This window comes from Phoca vitulina, unplaced genomic scaffold, assembly GCF_004348235.1.
Source record: "Phoca vitulina isolate PV1807 unplaced genomic scaffold, GSC_HSeal_1.0 scaffold2, whole genome shotgun sequence".
In the NCBI taxonomy this organism is placed as follows: Eukaryota; Metazoa; Chordata; class Mammalia; order Carnivora; family Phocidae; genus Phoca; species Phoca vitulina.
The window spans coordinates 11,181,264-11,205,162 of record NW_022589705.1 but is presented as its reverse complement, the minus strand read 5'-3'; the positions used below and the strand labels follow the sequence as shown (position 1 = coordinate 11,205,162).

At 42.1% G+C, this 23,899-nt stretch overlaps 2 protein-coding genes and 1 non-coding gene across 4 annotated transcripts in view; 2 read left to right on the top strand and 1 right to left on the bottom strand.

The window, feature by feature from the left end:
* LOC116643313 (transcription initiation factor TFIID subunit 13) overlaps positions 1-23,052 on the bottom strand; it is a 37,784-nt gene extending 14,732 nt beyond the window's left edge. Inside the window, exons 1-5 of one of the 2 annotated variants that reach the window (XM_032422042.1) lie at positions 22,873-23,052; positions 14,134-14,250; positions 13,541-13,656; positions 13,056-13,186; positions 11,847-12,623 (exon numbers count right to left, since the gene is read on the bottom strand). In XM_032422042.1, the coding sequence (XP_032277933.1) occupies positions 12,553-12,623; positions 13,056-13,186; positions 13,541-13,656; positions 14,134-14,250; positions 22,873-22,953 (516 nt within the window). In that variant the 5' untranslated portion in view covers positions 22,954-23,052 and the 3' untranslated portion in view covers positions 11,847-12,552. Of the gene's footprint in view, positions 1-11,846; positions 12,624-13,055; positions 13,187-13,540; positions 13,657-14,133; positions 14,251-22,872 lie in introns of those variants that run through there. The other variant, XM_032422043.1, reaches the window with a different exon arrangement.
* LOC116627175 lies at positions 10,349-10,754 on the top strand. Its single transcript, XR_004298444.1, has one exon.
* A 59-nt stretch (positions 23,053-23,111) lies between the features above and the next one.
* The window catches only part of KIAA1324 (KIAA1324 ortholog), a 65,452-nt gene continuing 64,664 nt past the window's right edge, over positions 23,112-23,899 (top strand). Inside the window, exon 1 of the mRNA XM_032422040.1 lies at positions 23,112-23,879. The gene's annotated coding sequence lies outside the window, so the exon portion shown is untranslated. The remainder of the gene's footprint in view (positions 23,880-23,899) is intronic.

The window sequence follows — 23,899 nt, the reverse complement described above, 5'->3', positions numbered from 1 at the left end:
CCTCCACTAAGCCTCCCCTGGGCTCTCCAGCTGAAAGCACTTTCTCCTTTACTCTCCCACAGCACTCAATTTTCATTTTCCTTCGACACTTCTCACTTTCTACTGTATTTTCTGGTGATTTATACACACAGCTTATCTTGTCTGCTAAATCTTATTAAAAACAGAGTCTGTTTCTCATTCATCTTTGAGCTTCCAAAGGATAGTACATTCCTTAGGCTCAGAAGTCCCGGAATAAATATTTGTAGCATAAATTAATGCCTGTTTGACGTCCCTTTTCAAATATGTTGTAATTCAAATGAAGCTATTGTTGCAAGCTGCGCCTTTGGGACTGAACTTACTCTTTGGTTAAACCAGAATGCCATAGTCATGGTCCCCATGACTGATTAGTGTTCACCACAGTGACCACAAAAACCCGAACAAACAGGCCACTGTTCTTGACTGACAGGTGTTTGGCAACAACTGCCTGTCTTCCAGTGGAGGCTGAAATGAACTGAGGAAGGACTGTCTGAACTGAGCCCCCAGTCAGTGGGGCTCTATTTATTCCTTGCAGTTTGGCTGCAAGAGCCAGCGGCCCAAGCTTTGGCCTGATGTAAGGCTATATGGTGCTTTCCAGCGTGACAGAAACACTAATGCTTGGAACAAAACCATCAAAGATTAGTATCAGTGGAAAGGATCCCAATTTGAAGCAGTGTGAAAACAAGGGGGAAGGGAGCTCTGAAGTCAGACAGACCTGGGTTTGGATCCTAACTAGCTATGTGATGTCACCCATGTGCCTTCTTTGAGTCTCAGGTTTCTCATTTTAAAAATATTCTGCAAAACAGTTATGAAGATCAAAGATAATGTCATTACATACATAATGCCGGTGCTCTATTAAATGTGTTCATTCATCTATCTTCTTCAATACAGTTTGTTCTCTGAGGGCAGGAACTCATTTTTGCCTCTATTCCTACAGAATCTAGCAAAGTGCTGAGCACATAATAGACACTGGTTAATATTTTTTAAACAAATGAACAACAACAACAGTAATAACTGGGGCACCTGGGTGGCTCAGTCGTTAAGCATCTGCCTTCGGCTCAGGTCATGATCCCAGGGTCCTGGGATCGAGCCCTGCATCGGGCTCCCTGCTCAGCGGGAAGCCTGCTTCTCCCTCTCCCACTCCCCCTGCTTGTGTTCCTTCTCTCGCTGTGTCTCTCTCTGTCAAATAAAATCTTAAAAAAACAAAACAAAACAGTAATAACTAGCCTTTATGGAGCCCTTACTTCATGCCAGGTATTGTTGTAAACAGTAATTCATCTAATCATTCAACGACCCTAGAAAGGAGCAACCAATACAACCCAATTTTACAGAAAGAAAACTTGAATTTAATTTTTTAAATATAAAATTCTTGGTATAACAAATTTTGAAACAAAAATCTGGTGAGATTCGTTTTATCCAATAAAAAGATAAACTACTTTATAAAACCTGGAAAAGAAAAAATGTAGTAGAGAAAGAAAGAAGGGCATAAATGTAAGAGTGGGAAGAAGGAGTAGGAAGAAGAAGAAAGACACATAGAAAAAGAAGAAATGGAAATGGGCAAATTCTGAGCAGAGAATAAAATAACTACTTATTCGGAGTAGGATATTGTGGTCTATCACTGTCCTTTGAAATGGTAATTAGACAAGTAATCAGTCACTCTGCTCAGCTCCTCAACTGTCTTGACTTTGTCCTTAAACTTCATTCTTAAATTCTGAGATCCATGGGGAAAAAGACTTATATTTCAGAGAGTGACAAAAATTGGAATGGTTTTGGGGCACCTGGGTGGCTCAGTCGGTTAAGTGGCCAACTCTTGATTTCAGCTCAGGTCATGGTCTCAGGGTGGTGAGATGGAGCCCTGCATCAGGCTCCGAACTCAGCGGGGAGTCAGAGTCTGCTTCAGAGTTTCTCTCTCTCCTTCTGCCCCTCCCCCTGCTTGTGTGCTCTCTCCCTCTCTAAAATGAATAAATAAATCTTTTTTAAAAAATTGGAGTGGTTTCCTTCTAGTACAAAATGAGATAAAGTTATTACCAAAACAGTAAATGGCATGAACAAAAACTGTGAAAGCAAACAGCACCATTTGAAGAATACAGAAGTTATTTTCACAGCTGAAGCTTAAAGTCTACCTGGGAGAACAGTGGAAAGTGCTGCAGGAAGGCCATGAATAGCAAGGTAAGGAGTTAAACAATATTTAGCAGCCAGTGGTTGCTGTTACGGGAAACAACAGTTGTGATTTGGAGCAAAATTTTCTAGTCCTCAGTTCAGAAGACCAGAATTATTGCTAGAGTGTGACACTGGGTAGTTTTACCCTAAACCTCAGTTTATCTCCAAAACAGGGTAATAAGGCACTTGTGAGGATTAAATAGGATAATACGACAAGGTGTGTTGGCTTTGGAAATGTCAAAATGTTCTATGAATGTTAAGTTTTCACTACTGGAGGATAAAATTGATGCTTAAAGAAGACTGACATAGTAAAATCACTAACATGATGGCTGCAGGATTGAAAAGGGAACAATCTGAATGACATCTTGAAAAAAGCTAATTGACACAAAGATAGCTTACAAGTTTAAACTTTAGTGATTGGGGGAAAGGAATATTAATCCTAGGAACTGGGAAATCGGAGGGGAATTGCATTTGGCTTTAAACATTTCAGATATCAGAAGAACATCTATTAGAAATGTAAGATTGGAGCTTGGATAGGACATCAACTTAAGAACTCTGCAAAGAGGGGCGCCTGAGTGGCTCAGTTGGTTAAGCGACTGCCTTCAGCTCAGGTCATGATCCTGGAGTCCCAGGATCGAGTCCCGCATCAGGCTCCCTGCTCAGCCGGGAGTCTGCTTCTCCCTCTGAGATCCTCCTCCCTCTCATGCTCTGTATCTCTCATTCTTTCTATCTCAAATAAATAAATAAAATCTTAAAAAAAAAAAAAAAAGAACTCTGCAAAGAAGTAGTAGTTGAAACCATGACGAGAATAGGTTGCCAAGTGAGAGTTAATAATGAGAAAAAGAGGGTGTAGGTTTCTTAGGAACATCTATATAGAGGTGGAAGAACCTGAGTAAAGACAACAATTAGGTGCAGGTCAGTGACGCTAGCACAGTTCAATAGTATCCAAAAAAGAGGAGAAATTTTTTAGTTGAAGATGAGCTACATGATCAATCCAAATTAGTGAACATGAATTTATTCAGGACTTGGTTTGGGCTCTATGGGTGCAGGGAATTAACGATTGCTAGTGATATTATTAGTGCTGATGCTGATTTAGATAACAATTGATGAAAGGTTCAAAGGCCAAGACAATTAGATTTTTATGTTGTTTTTGAGTGGTTGTGAGCAGTTTATTTGGGCAGGGGGATTTGTCTGTTTATGTGCATAAATATATCTGGCCTTGTCTTAGGTTTCGTCCCCTATGTCCCCCCCCCGGAATTAATTAATATTTTTGCAAGGAGTCTGTCTTGCATTAGACTTCCTTTGGCTTGTCTCCACTCCAGCTCTTAGAAGGAGGCATTTGCGAGCTTTTTTTTCTGTAACGAAGCAGGCCGCAGTCAGCAGATGGCACTGCAGCAAGAGCAGCATTGAGTTCCTTTAGGACCTTGTCAAATCACTGGTAACCTTACTTACAATTTCAGCCTCGGAAGATTGAGTTGAACTCTCGCCGAATTTTATTTTTTATTGGGGGGTGGGGGAGAGCGCGCGCGCGAGAGCAAGCATGAGCAGGGGGAGGGGCAGAGGGAGAAGGAGGCACGGTTACCATGGCCACTTAGGAAGCTTCTTGGATGGCGCTCTTCTTACGCGTGCATTTGCAGCAAGCACCACCCACACAAGTTCCCTAGCTCCGCAATCTGCTAGCCACTCCTGATTGCATTCGGCGCTCGCCTCTCTGCCCTTGCGCCTGCGTACTACCCCTCCTACCCGTCGCTGCGGCCCCGATCGGGAAGTGTCAAGGAGCTGGGTTCCCCAGTCTTCGCCGCTACCACTCACAGCTGATCCCGGAACCCCTAGCCAGGCCCGGGCCCAGCCGCCATGACGAACGGTGAGAGCCAATGCCCAGAGTGGAGAGTGGGAGTAAAGGACGAGGGGAAACGTGGCGGGCGGGACCGGGACTGACGTGGCCATTCTCCCCGCCCCCTCCCAGCCCAGCCCCACCGTGGCTTCTCAGTACCCATAACTCTTGTCCCCCAGACCCTTCCGCGGTTCCCCCGTCCCGTGACCATTTAGAAATAACAGTGCCTCTCGTCTCCACACCCCGAGTCCTCAGTCCCTAGCCTGTGCTTTCTCTTCCCCCTTCCTAGAAGTTCGTTTTAGCCCTTGCAAGACTCCTAGGCAGGCCAGTCCCAGTTGGACTATTGCTTTAGGACCAGGGGAAAGAGAGGATCCTCCTCTCAGCCCCCTACGTTCTCGTACTTTCGGACTGTAGTCTCATTGGGAGGACCAAGAAATCACAGAGAGTGTCAAGCCTAACACTTTCCTGGAGGCGAATGTAGACCCTTAAACAAAGTTCTCCTTGTTTTTGAAAAAATGCCGGTAAGCTTTCTCTTGTTTGATTATAAAGTCCTGCCTGAGTGATCCCATCTGGAGACCCTGGCTAGTGTTGCAAGGGTTGGATTTAGACACTGCCTCTTCTAAACGATGTGGCAGTTGCAACCCTGTTTATCCGACCTAATTTTCCAGACGTCTTCGGACACTTTATAGACATGATTTCCTAATTCCAGGGAAGTGCAGGAAGCAGGACTTTTATGGTCTTTAGAGTCAGCTTTATAGGAAAGAAGAGAAGGCCTCCTAGTATGATTTGAGGGGCACAGGAAAGCATTTCTCAAGAGTACCTTCTCCATAAGCCTAGCAGTGGAGACTCAGATTTCACCTCTTTGTGAATTTTGGCATTGTCTGCAAGAACTTATGAAAGTAAAAGAATAATACATTAAATAATACATTAAAGCATCATTCATCATAAGAATTTAGTGTATATGTTAATTTACTGGGCCCTTTCTCATATGACACCTGGCTGTGAGATAAAACTATCTGGAGAGAGGGAGATAGAGTGGTCCAGAACTGGCAGATACTGATTATGTAAAATATCCTTTTGGAGCTTCCTGGGCAAGTCACAGGTCTGAGGTTACTAGGCACAGTACCAGAAGGGACATCTCTGGGAGGAAGAAATCATCTGAACCAGGAAATAAGAGAGCAATCTGATACATAATAATCACTGAGTAAATTTTAGTTATCTTCCCTCCTTTTATGGTCTGAAATTTTTTTTTTTTTTTTGCAGTTAGGTGCTGCATTGTGCTTACATGTACAAGAAATAGCTTGTTTTACATATGTAAGAAATAGAACTAATTGTTCAAAGCTTTTTTCCACAGTTGTTCTATGTCGACACCTGATACTTTTTTTTTTTTTACAAGAATCTAGTTATTTTAGCAGAAATTTGGTTTGTAAGGAGAGTATCATGCATGAGGTATAAGATAAGCATAGGAAAACTGTAGTTTATGAATTCTAATCCTTGCGATTTCCATTAAGTTTTACTTTTGCCTTAACGTATTTTTCAACAAATGCAGATCTGAGAGACTTGGCTAATCATCTGGCTCTCCTTTAGCACATGAGTGATTGATAATAGGAACATGGGTACTTTCCTCAGCTCAGGCTCCAAGGATTCTTACGCCTCTCTCAAACTGTTACCAACACTGGCCATTCCTGGGAGATTGATTCCACTAAAGTGATGCACTCTTCTCAGGACTTGTAGCTCTTGAAAGGGGAGGAGAGGGTGCAGTGAAATCTTTATGAGGGGATTGTCTATAAGCAATTTGGGAAACAATGAAGTAACTTTGTTAGTCCCAGGATTTTGGCTCCCTGTTGTCAAGGGTTGGCATTGCTGGTTGATTTTATCACCTGGATATTATATCACTCTGTTCTCCTTGGAGTTCCAAATGGGATCACAAGCTAAATTAGTACCAAAGGTGTGTGTGTGTTTGTTTTTCTTTCTGTAACAGTATACTCCTTGGATGGGATTCTGGTGTTTGGTTTGCTCTTTGTTTGCACCTGTGCTTACTTCAAGAAAGTACCTCGTCTCAAAACCTGGCTGCTCTCAGAGAAGAAGGGAGTTTGGGGTGTGTTTTACAAAGGTATGATCATCTCTGGACAGGGAGAGGAGATGGCCATCTCTGGACAGTGGGGTGCTACAAAGTGTAGCGGGTGGGACAGGCTGGCATTGCATTTGGTTCCATTTTTACATAATCATTTATTTTAGCATCAAGGTAATTTTAATATTCTCCATGGAGTAAAAGTATCTAAATTAAAGCCATTTAGACTGGACTAGAACTGTTGGAATAGTTTCCCAATGAAAAGTTTTTCTGAATTTCTGGAAAGAATATATTGGAGTCTCTTTTTAAGTTTCATTAACTCAGATGCTTTTTTTTACTTTTTATTAAGGGTAAGTCCTACCTACCTAAATCTTTTTTCAAAATAGAGCAAAATACAAACAGTATATTCACCTAGAACCTAGAGCTTAAGGATAGTATTTAAATGTATCCCCGGGTGGGTTCCTGAGAACCTTGATAGATCTCTTTGTCGTGACTAGAGATTTCAAAATACCACCTTGAAAGTGAGGACTTAAATGAAGGGCAGGGTGTGATTTCTTTTCTCTTTTTACTTTTGTCTGCCAGCCGCTGTGATTGGAACCAGGCTGCATGCTGCTGTGGCAATCGCCTGTGTTGTAATGGCCTTTTACGTCCTGTTTGTAAAATGAATTCCAAAGCATCCGTCTCATCAGCTGCCAACCAAGAGGATGAGGGTGAAGAAGCTGTCCGGGGCCTGGGCCCAGCATAAGAGAGCTCAGCTAAAATCATCAAAGTCCCCAAGATGACACCACAGCATCTACCCCTGCCATATGTGGGGAAAATTCCTCATGGTTACAAACATTATTTATGCTTCAGGGGACTCCAGAAGGCCAACTTCCTTTGCTCTGTGTGTGAATCAGTCCTCAGCAGAGAGCATATAATGTCCAGATAAATTAATACCCCACGGTGATAAGATTACATACCTCCTACATAAAAACCTGTCACCTATTCTGTTCTTCAGCCCATCATCAGGATCTCTTCAAACTGAGGCTCATTAGGGAACAACATAAGCTGTATTCACACCTCTTGGAAGGAGAGAGAATTTTCAAGTCTTGACTTTTTTTTTTTCACTGTTTGATTTGGATTTGGCAAGTTGGTGGGGGCGGGGGTGAGTGGGTGGGGTGGAGAAGGGAGGAACAGGAGTTATACAACGCCAAGGAAATTTTTTGGCTTTGGAAATTTCTCTTTCATATACCCATGTGGGGACATAAGAGAGAGGCATGGTCCTCACTGCAAACAGAGGACAGATGAAATAGCTGTGCTGTGTGCTGGTAGCTCAAGAGTTTGCCAAGAAAACCTGGGTCTACGTAAGATTTGGGAATTAACTGTCCATGATGAGACCAGAAGCAGTAACTTAGGTAAGGAAAAATGTTCTGTTCACCAGTATCCCCCAAAGGAGACTTCATCCCATCAAATGGTATATGGAAAATGAATCCATTGTTGCAATTTTCCTAAAGCCTTTTTATATACTCTAAATTACTGAGTGCTAAATAGTGTTACTCAGTCTTAAATGCCACCACTAGGGGAAAGAGAAAGTATTGAAGAAATAATTTTTAATATATTTGCAGTTAGGGTAAAAGAAATCTAGTATATAATTCATACACTAGTAAAGTCAACTAGTATAAGAATTTATTGTTATGTTAGATGGACGTTTTGTCATGTTATCCAAGACACAACCTTATTCTGTGTTTGAGTCTGGATTTTTATGGCAATTTTTAATTGATCACTTGTTTTTCTTGGGCAACTCTTAGTTTTCCGCATATTGCAGTACTCTAGCTATCTCTTGGAAATTCTTTGTCTTATAAGAACATGATAAATTCAAATGAGTGAGAGAAGTTACTGATATTCATGGGCATGTTTGGAAAATTCACAGAATCCACAAATAAAATGAGGGTGTTTTCTAAAGTAAAGGAAAACAGATGTTTGCAATGGAGATTACTGGGCTTTTGTATGGATATGGTAATTCTTACACAAATCATTTTAGATGACTCAGCATTTGAAGGGAAGAATTCTCCATTTAAAAAGAGAGAGTGTTGGCCTAAAATTATTGTAAAGAGCAGGCATCAACATAGGAACAAATTGAATTGTCCGTTACAGTAAAACTTGACGGTGGGCAAGTTAGTTGTGGTTGACCCCTGTGTGGCAGGAAATTGTCTTTTGTCTTTTCCCCAAAGAAAAGCTGCTAGGAAGTTTAGGTTCTGATATAGACAGTTTAGTGCTTTGAGGGTTTCTAAAGGTGTAAAAAGTCCTCAAGTAAACACTACATGTCTAATCATCTCAGAGTTGTGGCTTTTTTGTCTCTTCAAGAATTGGCCTGCAGGGTAAATTTCAATGATTTAGGTGTTTTCCATTGTCACTTCTGAGGATCTTTCACACAAGGGAAAGGACATTTATTGGAACAGAAAGGAAGAGTTACACCTTGTAGGTGTGTTTGGGACCTGTTGACCAGCAGGAATGTTATTCCCTGGAAATAGAGGTTCAGCATGTTTTGCACTTGTTACTTTGTAGCTTTAATGACTTGTTTTCCAGTAGGGCTAATGTCTCTAAGCTTGGTGAGGAGAGCTGCTTCACTTCACAGTTCTAGTTGTTCAAACCAATTTTTACAGCCTCCCGGGTGAGTCATCTTGACCTAAATTGTTATATTTTGAGATGTTTTCCTACGAGAATGTACCAAAAAGTGCAAAGAATGAAGGTAATTTACAGCAAGAAACAAATACACAGCTTATTTCATTTCTTGCCTTTATGTAAGCAGATAAGCAGAAGGCTGTTTAACTCATTACTTTGGTTGATGTGTCATATGTTTTTCAACTGAAAATGGTAGGAAGTTGTTCCTCTGAGGGAGTTTTTTAGGGGTGGAGGAAGGGGGATAGCAGTATTGCCTCAGATTCAAACTGGCATCACCATAAACCCTGAATGCCAGGGTGGAATGAAGTCAGCCTTTTATAGTTTAATACAGTTTTTTATTCACCATTGTCTGCACAAATCCTTGAAAATAAAATTTCTTTCCCTACCATTTTTGTCCACTTATTTGTCACATGATCAATTCATTGAACTTTGTTCAATACTTCCCTTGGTTCTACCCAAGTATACCTTTTTAGTTTACATTGGTGAATATCATTATTCTTGTTGACCCCTTGTGATGGTCACCAAATATATGATAGTTCAGAATTTATGAAGGTGTAGTTTTCTCCTTTGAGGGAGCTGATACATGTATCAGCTTATATATATAAGCATGTATATACCAATAAGTCTTGAGGTATGTTAAGTAAGGCAGATAACATTCAATACATTTTATCTACCACTGCTATTAAAATACAAATATTATCTGCCATTACCAGCCATAAACTTCTTTATTCAAATGAGGTTATCAGGTTAACCAGCCATGCACCTAGAAAATCCTTCAGCCAATGGGATTCTGGCACATAAATGGATAGTTTCCCCCTATTTGTTTATTTCAAGTGTATGGTGGAACTGGCAGTTACAAATTGTAAATTCACAAAGTTCTTCTGATTTACCCACACATACACCTTTTTCATTGAAGAAGGAGAAAGAAGAAACTGAGACATTAAAATCGTGTTCCCTGATGTGAAAGGAGCTAATTCTCATTATATAATCACTACTTTTTTTTCACTACTCATTGGGGAGTTTGAAAGTTGAAAGCAAGTGAAGGTTCAGCAATATGACTGCCATAGCATCAAGTTCTGGGTAGCCAGGGGGCTCTTGTAAATGACAGGGATATGCCTTCCTACCTCTATTCATTTCACAGTTATCCTGACTACCAAGACATTGGTTTTAAATAATCTATTCTCACCTTTCCCTTTGGTAAAATGATGGTTTCCGTCTCCCCTGGGGGAAGGAGCTCCTGGGGAAGCTGATACTGGTTAATGACCAGGATTTGCCTTCTCCATGGGAAAGCAGGCAGTCACCTATAAATCTCATAAGACTGAATCATCTTATATTCAGAAGTTGGGCCAAAAACTCGGGTCAAAGATCAAAGGAAAACTACAGATACGGATATAAATATGTCCCTGCACAAAGATCATTAAGACAAGCACGATTTAGTATTGCGCAAATTTGTTCAGCTTTTCTCCGGCACCTGGGTTCCCCTCCGAGCCACGCGGGGGCAGCAAAGCGCACGTCGGACGAGAGCCTGTGCTCAGTGGTTCTTCCCAGAATCCTCCGAGGCAGAGGAGGGGGCGGAGGAATTTAAAAGAGGGTGCGGACATCCGCTTCCTTCCCGGTGGGAGAGCGGCCTGGGGCGAGGGTGATTTGTGTTGTGCGATGCTGCGTGGAAGCGCGTGTGGGCTGAGTGAGTGGACGCGCGAATGTGTGAGTGTGCGCATGGGGCGTGCAAGGCGAGTGCGTGTGCCCGTCCCTGAGCCCCTCCCCCCGCCTACACCTTGATCTTATTTGATCGGGTTGTGACCCTAGCCCCGCCGGGCCGACCCGAGATGAAAAGTTACCCTCCTGCGAAGCCCCTTCACCGGGGCGCTGTGCAGCGAGGCCCCTTGGGCGGCGGTAACGCCGCGGTCCCGGAGCCGGTCTTACGGGGCCCGGCGCTCAGAAGTGATGAATTGATCAGATAGACGAGGCCGGGCTTGTCCCGGGCCAATGATTATCGAGGCGATTCTGATCTGAGCCCGGCCCCGGGGCGCGGCTAAGCGTTAACAGTTGGCGGCGGGCCCCGGCGTTGGGGGGCGAAGGCGGGGGTGAAGGAGCCGTCGCCCGAACCGCGGGAGCCGGAAGGGCACGGAAGCCTTGTTTGCTGCTGCAGTGTTTTTTCCTTAGTCTCTTCCCTTTTTTCGTTTAGGCCCGACGTGTGATGGCCCTTTGTGTGGTACTAACACTGGTGCCCCCCTGTACAGCGTCTGCTGCTAAAGGTTATACATGTATATATATATATATGCGTTATATATATATATATCTTTCTCCATAAGAGAACTTGCAGAGCTTATAAGAGTTAAGATTCCAGGGACCCGCCCCAGATTTACTGAATTAGAATTATTAGGGCAGTCTATGAGTCTATTTTTAAAAGCATCGGTGTATATGGGTCACGGTAATAAATTTTTTAATATTTAGTATCAACCTGCATGAGATGATTAGCCAGAGAGTCACCCCTCTCTGTCACTTTCAGCCATTCTAAATAATGAGAACTGAAATTTGATATTGCCACTTGGCAGCAGATATTATCTGAATAGGTTGGGGTATCTCTGTGGAAGAGGGACTGCGATAGTTTGATGGAATTTAAGGACCCTGTACCTGAGTAACAGGAAGAAACTCTTTCATCTCTGAATTATTCAACAATGCATATGCTGTCCAAACTTAGAAATGGGAATTTACCCTGCAATATTATGAAAGATCTGCAATCTTGCCCAATCTAACAGCAGGTTCCCCTGAGTGACTTATAATTTTAGAAACCACATTAATGCATGTTTTTAGGTACCTTCAAGCCCAAGCACCAGGTTGTTGAACCACATTTATAAGAATCGAGCTGTATTTCACAGCACAAACTGACAAAAAGGAATGGACTCCCAGGCAAGAAGATAGAAGAATAAGAGAATGAACAGTGGCAAGGAGCCAGGTCCAGGAAGATGGAACCCTTATGGAAAAGTAAAGCCCATGGGCGCCTGGGTGGCTCAGATGGTTGAGCGTCTGCCTTCGGCTCAGGTCATGATCTCAGGGTCCTGGGATCGAGTCCCACATCGGGCTCCCTGCTCCTTGGGAGCCTGCTTCTCCCTCTGCCTCTCATGAATAAATAAGTAAAATCTTTAAAAAAAAAAAAAAAAAGAAAAGTAAAGCCCAGCAGATGACTAAAACCGGAAGGTCTGAAATATGTTAAGTGTGACCTCAGCATAAACGTTAACGCTACATAGAGTTACCAGAATTATGGTGTGGTAAGCTCATTAAGAGAATGAGCTATGTCCACTCTTGTTTCCCCAACACTTAGCTCAGTGGCTGACATACAAGTTTGCAAGAAATGTTGAATGGATATTTCTATGTTTGGAATGAGTCCAGTTTACACAATATGAATACCTGTCCCCTGCCAAACACAGTACTGTTTTTTGTTTTGTTTTGTTTTTTTAAGTAGGCTCCACACCCAGCCCAATGTGGGGCCTAAAGTCGACCCGAGACCTAAGACCTGAGCTGAGACCAAGAGTCAGATAGTTAACCAACTGAGCCACAAAGGTGCCCCATGTGCTGTTTTGTTCTAAATCCTTAGCTTTTCAGCAAGATGACTTTACAAATTGCAAATATGTCCAGCAGGACTAGTTTCTAGAAGTTGGAAAACTTCCCTCCCACATTTTAAGAGCAGTCAAGTGGCAACTCTTAGTCCATGGGTAACACACTTGAGGTTTCATCCAGCACAATTCTATTTAATGGAGGTGGGCAGCAGGATGTTCCATTATGATTAATTTAGTCCAGGGACCTGTCAACATTAGGTAGAGAAGAAGCCACCATCATTCTTTCGGGAGTAGCCTCCATTGGTGGCTGCAGTGTGAGGGGACACTGTGGAGAAAAGAGAATGGGGTAGGCTGTGAATTTCAAATCCTTTGCCTTTTCTGGGAACCTGTAATCATCCATACATTTCTGGGTATTGTGGAGGTTCTTGTATTGCTGGGGAAACTGGCCTATAGAGAGGACTGATGGGAGATAGCTATAGGTCTTCCACTCCCAGGTTTCTGCCCTTTGCTAGACATTTTGTCTGCTAGACCTAAGCTGAGTTAAAAGCTCTGAAAAATGAGTGAATTCATTTCCTAGCTTTAGGCAGTATGTCCTCTGGTATTCTGATAATGTGCCCACTTAGTCACTGTTATTCCAAGACCTTCAGTTATCCCTGAAGTTCCCTAATGACCAATCACCTCAACTCCCTGATTCCTAGGTCAATTTAAAAAAAACTCTTGTACCACCCATCTGCCCATCCAGTCTTCTAACCCTTACCTATGGATCCCTGGATGCTGTGGATAGACTCCTTCTTAGGGTTGATCCAGTGTCTGATGTTAGCTCGGGAAGTGGTGGAAGGTGGCGGAGGAGGGGGTAAAAGTTCTCCAGGGAATTGGGTCTTGATGATTCTAGAAGATGGTATGGGGAAGAACAGGGAGAGTGAAATCAATCAGAAGAAGAAAGGAGAGGAGGGCAAGATAGTTGCATGCAGCCTCAGAAATAATGCAGCCAAAGGCCCTTTTTACCCTCTGGGAATTAACTGAAGATTTTGTTTATACAGATCACAATGCTGGAGGATCTCTGTTTGTTTTAGTTAATAAAAATACAGAAATTGCATTATAGATACAGATGTAAAAAGCACAGAAATGTGTATACAAATGAGTTCCTGTTGATTATCTTTGTTATTTCCCAGGTGACACTTTACCTTACATGACTGGATGGCATTGTCTTTAGGGTGGAGAGGCTCTGCCTCCACCACTTACCCATGGGTATCCTGGATGGTCTCCTGGTGTAAGAGTATCTCACTTTTGTTCTTGAATGTCCCTGTGTGGTGGTTGTACAAGGCTGCTAAGCAGAAATCCAGGTCATCCTTTGGTATCTACGGAGGAAGTCAGTCCCCCCAGGGTTAACTTGCCACCTTTACCCAAACTCTAGTCATGTTCTGTTGGGCTCTACTTTTTCCCCAAAAGGGGAGTAAACCCCTTTTGGGCCTGTACTCCTTAAATACCAAAGACATTTTAACTCTTGTCAGTATAATGAGGGGTGAGCTCTCACAGGAGATACGGAAATCATACTGTTCTTCACTTGGGCTTAATGGGCCTTACCTCATTTATGGTTATAATCAGAAGAGTGAAAAGTCTGGTGAGAAAATGATTTGCTCCAGATAGTCAACTGGAGCAAAACAAGCCTTCTGACTCCCCAGAGCCCAGATAAATTGGTGTTAGGTTTTAGATTTGGTAGGACCTTGGGCTGGGGACAAAATAAAGATGCTGATGCCATGAAGGACAGACTACCCTTCAAAAAAGATAAGAGTTTTAAGCAGATTAAAGAGAAATAGCATTTCAATGCTAGGTACCTCAGGATCAAAAAAATAAACATCCCGCCTCATGGAGGTGATTGTGGGAGTTGAGCTGAGCCGACTCCAGGGTTGCTGTTGCTGAGCAAGGTGAGCTGGGTTCTTATATGGCAGTTTCTGCAAAAGAGAAACCACACGCAGGACCTGGTTACAGGAGGCCTTGCTGATGTGATAGCTTTAGCGACATCCATCTCCTTATTCAGTTCTATTTTAACTGAACCTCAGAGGGATATCTTCAAAGGGAAGAACCATATGAAGCAAGACTCCCAGGCTTTTGATGCTCCTAAGTTTTCAATCTTAGAACTGACAGAAGTAGGCCAGGAATACAGGAAAAGGGGTGGAGTGGGATGGGGTGAAGAATGCAGAGAAGAAAGAAAGATGATGAGTTCAGGTGTAGACGTACTGAATTTGAAGAAAAGGTAAATTGTCTAAATGCAGTCAACAGTTGGAAAATGGGAAGTGTGCAACTTGGAGGATAGCTCAGAACAAGTAATAGAGGTCTGGAGGTCATCCACTTGAAGTAGTGGCTGACGTCTACAAAAAGGAGTGTGGCCAAAAGGGCTCATGATTGCACAATATTATAATGGGGAGGGGGGAGGAAAGAGAAAGGACACTAAGGTAGTCAAGAGAAGACTCAGGAGAGTGCAGTGTCTAAGCAGGAAGAGAAAAAGATTGCAGTAAGCAGGGAAGGGTCATTGTGACTGCAGAAGTGTCAAAGAAAAAGTACACTGGACAGTCACTTAGACACTTAGTACACGTAGACAGTCTTCTAAATGGAACCCCATCAGCATGAACGTGAAAAGGACCTAACTGATTTTGTCATTTAATGTAAAATGCCATATTGTTCACGGTATTCCAGTACCTAGCACCACGACTTAACACATGGTGTTCAAAAATGAAATACTGTTTGAATAATGACTGAATTCCAGTGAGTACAGCTTCAACCTAGTAGAAATCGAATTCAACCTATCCAGTGTTGGAACCCCCCTCCCCACTATACATGGCAGTGCTGTGTAACTCAGGTCAGTTAGACATTAATTGAATAGTACGTACCAGACAGTGGGCTATCACCAAAAAAGATGACAAATGAAACAAGAAAACTACAAATATATGATGCAAGCATAGGCAGCTCTCCTCCCATTCCTTAAAGTCTACATAAGCCTCATCATGTCCTCATTCAGCAGAAGGATGAGACTGTCTTTCATTGAGAAAGTCAAGACTGTCAACCATGAATACCATCCTCACATCCAATGTCCTTCCATCTCAAAGAAAGGGATGTACCCTTTACTCAAGGATAACCCTTGTGAATGGAAAAAGATACTCCATTCAAATGGAAGCAAAAAAAAAAAGCCAGGTAGCAACGCTTATATTAAACAAAATAAACTTTAAAACAAAGACTGTAGCAAGAGTCAAATAAGGGCTCTACATAGTGATAGAGGCGTCAATCCTACAAGAGGATATCATAATTGTGAATATCTATGTACCCAAAGTAGGAGGACCTAAATACATAAAGCAAATATTTTTTATTATTATGTTAATCACCATACATTACATCATTAGTTTTTGATGTAGTGTTCCATGACTGTGTATAACACCCAGTGCTCCATGCAGAATGTGCCCTCCTTAATACCCATCACCAGGCTAACCCATCCCTCCACCCCCTCCCCTCTAGAACCCTCAGTTTGTTTCTCAGAGTCCCTCGTCTCTCATGGTTCGTCTCCCCCTCCGATTCCCCCCCCCTTCATTCTTCCCCTCCTGCTATCTTCTTCTTCTTCTTTTGTTTTTTTAACATATAATGTATTATTTGTTTCTGAGGTACAGGTCTGTGATTCAACAGTCTTACACAATTCACAGCGCTCACCATAGCACATACCCTCCCCAATGTCTATCACCGAGGCAAAGCAAATATTAATAGACATAAAGGAAGAAACTGACAGTAATACACCAATACTAGGGGACTTTAACACCCACTTACATCAATGGATAAACCATCCAGAGTACCTGGGTGGCTCAGTCATTAAGCGTCTGACTTCGGCTCAGGTCATGATCCCAGGGTCCTGGGATTGAGCCCCGCATCAGGCTCCCTGCTCTGCGGGAAGCCTGCTTCTCCCTCTCCCACTCCCCCTGTTTGTGTTCCCTCTTTCACTATATCTCTCTCTGTCACATAAATAAATAAAATCTTAAAAAACAAAACAAAACAAAACCATCAGGACAAAACTAACAAGGAAATGATGGCTTTGAATGACGCATTAGGTCAGATGGACCCAACATATACACACACACACACACACACACAACATCCCATCCAAAGCACTAGATTACACATTCTTTTCAAGAGCACATGGAGCATTCTCCAGGACAGATCACATGTCAGGCCACAAAACAAGTCTCAATAAATTTAAGAAGACTGAAATCACATCAAGCAACTTTTCCAACCACAATGGTATGAAACTAGAAATCAATTAGGGGAAAAAAACCCTGGAAAACACAAACACACGAGGCTAAACAACATGCTACTAAGCAACCAATGGGTCAACTAAGAAATCAGAGGAAATAAAAAAATAGAGAAAATGAAAATGAAAACACAACTGTCTGTCCAAAGTCTTTGAGAGTTGTGGGACACCTGGGTGGCTCAGTCAGTTAAGCGTCTGCCTTTGACTCAGGTCATGATCCCAGGGTCCTGGGATCGACTCCTGAATTGGGCAGGAAGCCTGCTTCTCCCTCTGCTTGTTGCTCCCCCTTCTTGTGCTCTGTCTCTCTCTCTCTTTCTGACAAATAAGTAAAATCTTTAAAAAAAAAAGTCTTTGAGAGTTGTAAGAGGGAATTTTATAGCAATACAGGCCTACCTCAAGAAACAAGAAAAATCTCAATCTAATCTTATACCTAAAGAAACTAGGAAAAAAGAACAAAGCCTACCAAAGAACCAACAAAATTAGTAGAAGGAAGGAAATAATAAAGATCTGAGCAGAAATAAATAAGAGACTAAAACACACATACAGATCAAGGAAACCAAATGAAACCAAGAGCTGGTTCTTGGAAAACAAAAAATTGATAAACCTTTAGCCAGACCCATCAGGAAAAAAAAGAGAGAGAGAGAGCAAAGACTTAAATAAAATCAGAAATGAAGGAGGAGAAATAATAACCAACATCACAGAAATACAAAGAATTATAACAAAATACTATGAAAATTTATATTCCAAGAAATTGGATAATCTAGAAAAATGGATAAATTCCTGGAAACATAGAATCTTCCAAAACTAAATCAGGAAGAAATAGAAAATTTGAACAGACCAATTACTAGTAACAAAATTGAAATGGTAATAAAAAACTTCCAACTAACAAAAGTGCAGGACCAGATAGCTTCACAAGTGAATTCTACCAAACATTTAAAGAAGAGTTAATACCTATTCTTTTCAAACTATTCCAAAAAATAGAAGAGGAAGGAAAACTTCCAAATTAATTTTACAAGGCCAGCATTACCCTGATACCAAAATCAGACAGACACTATGAATGAAAGAAAACTACAAGCCAATATCCCTGATGAACAACAGATGTAAAAATCTTCAACAAAATATTAGTACATCAAATTAAATAATACATTGAAGGATCATTCACTATGATCAAGTGGGATTTATTCCAGCAATGCAAGGGTGGGTCAGTATTCACAAATCAATGTGATACATCACATTAACAAGAGGAATGATAAAAACCATATGATCATCTCAATAGATGCAGAAAAAGCATTTGACAAAATACAACATCTGTTTATTATAAAAAAAAATCTCAACAAGTGGTTTAGAGGGAACGTATCTCAAGACAATAAAGGTAAATATGAGAACCCACAGCTAACATCAATTTCAATGGTGAAAAACTGAAAGATTTTCTTCTAAGTTCAGGAACAAAACAAGGATGTCTACGATCACCACTTTTATTCAACATAGTACTAGAAGTCTTAGCTACAGCAATCAGACAAGAAAAAGGAATAAAGGCATACAAATTGGTAAGGAAGAAGTAAAACTCTCACTATTTGCACATGACATGATACTATATATAGAAAATCCTATAGACTACCAAAAAACTATTAGAACTAATAAATGAATTCCCTAAAGTTGCAGAATACAAAATTAATATAAAGAAATCTGTTGTGTTTCTATATATCAATAACAAAGTAGCAGATAGACAAGTTGAAAACAATTGCATTTACAATTGCACCAAAAATAATAAAATATCTAGGAATAAATTTAACCAAGGCAGTGAAAGACCTATTCTCTGAAAATTATAAGACACTGATGAAAGAAATTGAAGACAGCACAAATGGAAAGATATATCATGCTCATGGATTGAAAGAATTAATATTGTTAAAATGTCCATACTACCCAAAGCAATCTACAGATTCAGTGCAATCCCCAACAAAATACCAATAGCATTTTTCACAGGACTAGAAAAAATAATCCTAAAATTTATGGAACCACAAAAGACTTTGAATATCAAAGCAACCTTGAGAAAGAAAAAAGCTGGAGGTACCACAATCCCAGATTCCAAGATACAGTACAAAGCTATAGTAATCAAAACAATATAGTACTTGGGGCATCTGGCTGGCTTGGTTGGGAGAGCATGCAACTCTTGATTTTGGGGTCATGAGTTCGAGCCCTATGTTGGGTGTAGAGATTGCTAAAACAAATACATAAACTGAAAAAAAAAAACTCAATATAGTACTGGCACAAAATTAGACACATAGATCAGTGGAACAGGATACAGAGCCCAGAAATAAACCCATGCTTATATGGTCAATTTATCTATGAAAAAGGACACAAGAATATACAATGGGGAAAAGACAGTTTCTTTGATAAATGGTGCTGGGAAAACTGGGCAGCTTCATGCAAAACAATGAAATTGGGTCACTTTCTTACACCATACACAAATACAAAATGAAAATGGGTTAAAGACCTAAATGTGAGAACTGAAACCATAAAGTTCCTAAAAGAAAACATAGGCAATAATTTCTTAGACATTAGCCTTATCAACATATTTATGGATATATCTCCTCAGGGAAGGGAAACAAAAGCAAAAATAAACTATTGGGAATACACCAAAATAAAAAGTTTTTGCACAAAGGAAGCCATCAACAAAATGAGAATATAACCTACTGAATGGGAGAAGATACTTTCAAATGATATATCTGATAAGGAATTAATATCCAAAATATATAAAGAACTTATAAAACACAACACCAAAAAAACCAATCTGATTAAAAAATGCATAGACATTTTTCCAAAGAGGACATAGAAATGGCCAACAGACACATGAAAAGATGCTCAACATCACTGATCATGAGGGAAATGCAAACCAAAACAACAATGAGGTATCACCTCACACCCGTCAGAATGGCTAGTATCAAAAAGACAAGAAATAACAAGTACTGGGAGGACGTGGAGAAAAGGGAGCGTGTAAATTGGTACAGCCATGGGGGAAAACAGTATAGAGGCTCCTGAAAAAATGAAAAATAGAAATGCCATACAATCCAGTAATTCCACTACTAGGTATTTACCCAAAGAAAATGAAAACACTAATTCAAGAAGATATATGCATTATATTTACTGCAGGATTATTTACAATAGCCAAGATATGGAAGCAACAAAAGCACCCATTGATAGATGAATGGATGAAGAAAATGTGATATCTATATATACCTATGTATTGCTTCATTCTTTATCTGTTCATTTATCTATCTATCTATCTATCTATCTATCTATCCACAATGGAATATTACTCAGCCATAAAAAAGAAAAATCTTGCCATTTTCGACCACATGGATGGAGCTAGAGGGTATTTGCTAAGTGAAATAAGTCAGACAAAGAGAGACCAATACCATATTATTTCACTTATATGTGGAACCTTGAAAAACAAAATGAAACAAACAAAAGCAGAAACAGACCCATAAATGCAGAAAACAAACTAATGGTTGCCAGAAGGAAGGTGGGTGGAGAGATGAGTGAAATAGGTGAAGAAATTAAGAGATACAAACTTCCAATTATAAAATAAATTAGTCACAGGCATGAAAAGTGCAGCATCGGGAAGAGAGCCAATACTATTGTCATAACGTATGGTGACAGCTGTTGACTACACTCACTGTGGTGAACACTGAGTATAGGATTGTCAAATCGCTATGCTGTACACCTGAAATGAATAGAACACTGCATGTCAACTACACTTCAAAAGCACTGATAAAAAGAATAACCTTTCTTCCCTGAACCTAGCCTTTCCCTGTGTTTCAGAGACGGACACCATCCTGGCATCCATCCCCTATACCCAGCTTCTCTCTCATTCCTTTATGACTGTCTCACTACCACTCTATCACCTTCCCTGCAGAACTAGACTTCTTCAAGAGTCAGCATTTACTATCTTCATTTCCTCCCCCTTTCCGTCCCCTCTTTAGCCACTGCAGTCTGGCCTCTTTCTCAAGCAAGCACTGAAACTTCTCTTGCTGGTGACCAATGATCTTTTTCTTTTTTTTTTTTTTTTTTGGTGGGCAGCAAAGCACAGTTTATTGAGCAAGAGTATAAAGCTCCCAGAGAGGGAGGTGGGGGGTCCGAGAGGGTTGCCCCCGGAGTTTCTAAGTTTAGGGTTTTTTTTTTTTAATTTTTTTTATTGTTATGTTAATCCCCATACATTACATCATTAGTTTTAGATATAGTGTTCCATGATTCATTGTTTGTGCATAACACCCAGTGCTCCATGCAGAACGTGCCCTCCTCAATACCCATCACCAGGCTAACCCATCCTCCCAACCCCCTCCCCTCTAGAACCCTCAGTTTGTTTTTCAGAGTCCATTGTCTCTCATGGTTCTTCTCCCCCTCCGATTTCCCCCCCCTTCATTCTTCCCCACCAATGATCTTTATTTAAGCTAGGTTAGGTGGATCTTTTCCAGACCCGATCTTATTTGATCTCTGCATTTTCTGGCACCATGATTCTGATTCTCTCAAATGTTCTCTCCATGCTCTGTGGGTCCAGCTCCTCCTGGTTTTCCTCCTGCCTCTAGCTGTTACTGCTCAGCTCCCTTGTCAGCTCTACTTTCTCCCTCTGCCCCTTAGACAGTGCATTCTCCAGGGGTTTCGTTTCTGTTTTTCGTATTCTCATTCACTGGATGAGCTTATTCCTTCCTATGGCTTCGACCACCACATGGATACTGCGGCTTCCAGATATACATCTTCAACCTAGAACTCTCAACCATGTTGCCTGCTACTCATCTCCACTTAAATGTCCCACAGGCACCACAAAAGCAACATCTACATAACTGATCTGAACATCTTTCTCCCAAACCTGCTTCCCCCTGGATGCCTCCATTCAGTAAATGGTATCAATCAAGCCCTCGGAAACCTAGGAGCTATCCTAGACTTGTCCCTTCTCTTGGGCCCATATCCAGCCACAAAGTTTCATCAGTCCTGCCCTTGGCAACTTTTTCACATCTACATCTCATTGCCATCCCCTGCTTTAGATCCATTATTTCTCCTGGAGATTGCTGCCCTCTGAGGCTCCTGCCTCCTTGCTGATTCCTCTTGTCCCCACTCCTGTTCTATCCAATCTACTGCCATTGTGCTTTCTAAGACACCCATTGATTGTGTCACTCTAGTGCTTAAAATCCTGACATGATCCCCCAGCATCTCCAGGATGGAATCCTAGCTCACTAGCATGGTGTACACAGCACACCCAGCCCAACAAGGTGACTCCAGCTTCTGCCCTCTCCCCTCCTCCATCTCACATTGATGCTCCAGCCATTCTGGACTCTTTGGCCCCAAACAGGCCACTCTTTCTCTCCTTTCCATGTATGTGCACCTGCTGCCGCCGTGCCTTGAATGTCTGGCTCTTGTTTTCTTCTTTCTAACTCACATTCCACCTCCTCCTTCGCCTGGCCCAGCTAACTCATATTCGGATGTGAAAACTCACCTGCTCTGGGAAGCTTTCCTTTAAGCTCCCAGTTCTCCTGACACACGATGTATAACTCTGTCACAACACATGTGCTATTGTGCGAGCATTTTTGCTGCTACTGTTGTCAGCTTTTCTACTAGAGTTTCTCTAAAGCAGGAGCCATATCTAACTCCTCTCTACATCCTCAGTGTTGAGCAGAGTGCCCGGCATATAGTAAATGATAAATGTTGAATAAACAAAAGGAAGCTCTTTGATTCTTTTATCAAGCCACAATTACTATTGAATTCACCTTATTTTGCACCATTTCAAGCATCCCAAATACTTCTGCCAGAAAAAAAAAGATCATCTAAATTCCTCAAATCGCTGACACACATACAAAAACACATTCCAGCATTAACCAGAAGACAGAGGTGGTGTGAGGGCACATGTATAAAGCATGATCAGGTGGCTTCCAGACCATTCTCTCCCATTCCATATCTCATATCTTTTCAGAGAACAGATTTCCAAACAGGGCAAAGGGTGGCTTGGTGGGACCTGGGCCTGATTAATCCACATTATACCAAGCATCGCTTTGTGCCGCGAGAGCCCCTTGTTCCTCTGGGCTAGAGCTCAACTTCCCTCTCCTCAAAAGCATCTCTGAAACGTTAGCAGATCTGAATATGGAGCCAAGGAGGCAGCCAGAAAACAAACTTCTCCGGTACCTGACTCAGTGTCCTCACCAGAGTGCTTTAAGTTACCATCTCTGCCCATCACGCCAACAGAAAGAAGAGTGCCATCGACCTTGCTGGGAATCTACGCAAGAAAGCACAGTACCTTGGAAGCCCGGAGTTTTCCCAGGAAGGTATCATCGTTATCCAACGTAGGGTGCTGGAAGGGGTCTCGGGTGAAAGGCATGGTAAAATGCGGAGTGAGCCGCTGGTGTGAGGGATGGGAAGCCCGCGCAGCCGCACACAACGCACGCGGAGGATCCCGGGTCCCAATTGTTTGGAACGCCCAGTTTCGGTTGCCCGGCAACTCTCCCGCCATCTGTGACTGAGGTGGATTCCCTTCGAGAAGGGCGCCACCTGGCGGTCCAGCGCGGGAGACCCCCTCGGAAGGAAGCTCCGGGGAACGCAGAGGGGAAAGCGCCATCGAGCGTACCAGGGAGCCCTGCATTTGCACTTGGGAGCCTTAGTTGAAAAACGTCGGCCTCCCGGCGTGCAGGACTTCTGCAAAAGACTTCAGCTGAGTAAAGAAGTCCTAAAAGACGGCCCAGGAATTTCCTTCTCCCTCGCATCTAACGAAAGAATTTTTCAAAGCAACGAGAGAATGAGGATGTTAAGAGACGGAAGAGCCCAGGTGTCGTGCTTGGAAAATTGCAGGCTAACGCAAACCCTCCTTGCCTAAACTCGGTTTAACTATGCCAGTCTTAAGGCTTCGCATAGAGCCGTTTGTAAAGGCACGGGTGGATTTGGCGGGATGGAAGTAAGATCTCCAGAAGCGGCTGTTGCAGTAGGTAACATCTACCGGGGCCACTCTTCCAGGCTGTAACTTCTGGAGGTGAGACGGCGTCTCAATCTTCCTTCTATCGCTGCACACAAAGGAGGTGCTAAATAAGTATTGTCGAACGCCACGCCTGCAAAATTAGAGATGCTCATAAATGACCCATGACCCGAAAGAGCAATGGAAAACGTGAATTTGGTGGCGTTGGCTTGGAGGATGTTTCTACTGCGTTCTTTACACGACCCCTGTGCCCTCCTGTTGGGCCGGTTGCAGACCCCGGGCGCGCGCACTTCCACGCGGCGCGCGCCAGCGGCTGCGGCTGCCATGGCGACCGGCAGGTAAGCGGCAGAGGAGCGCG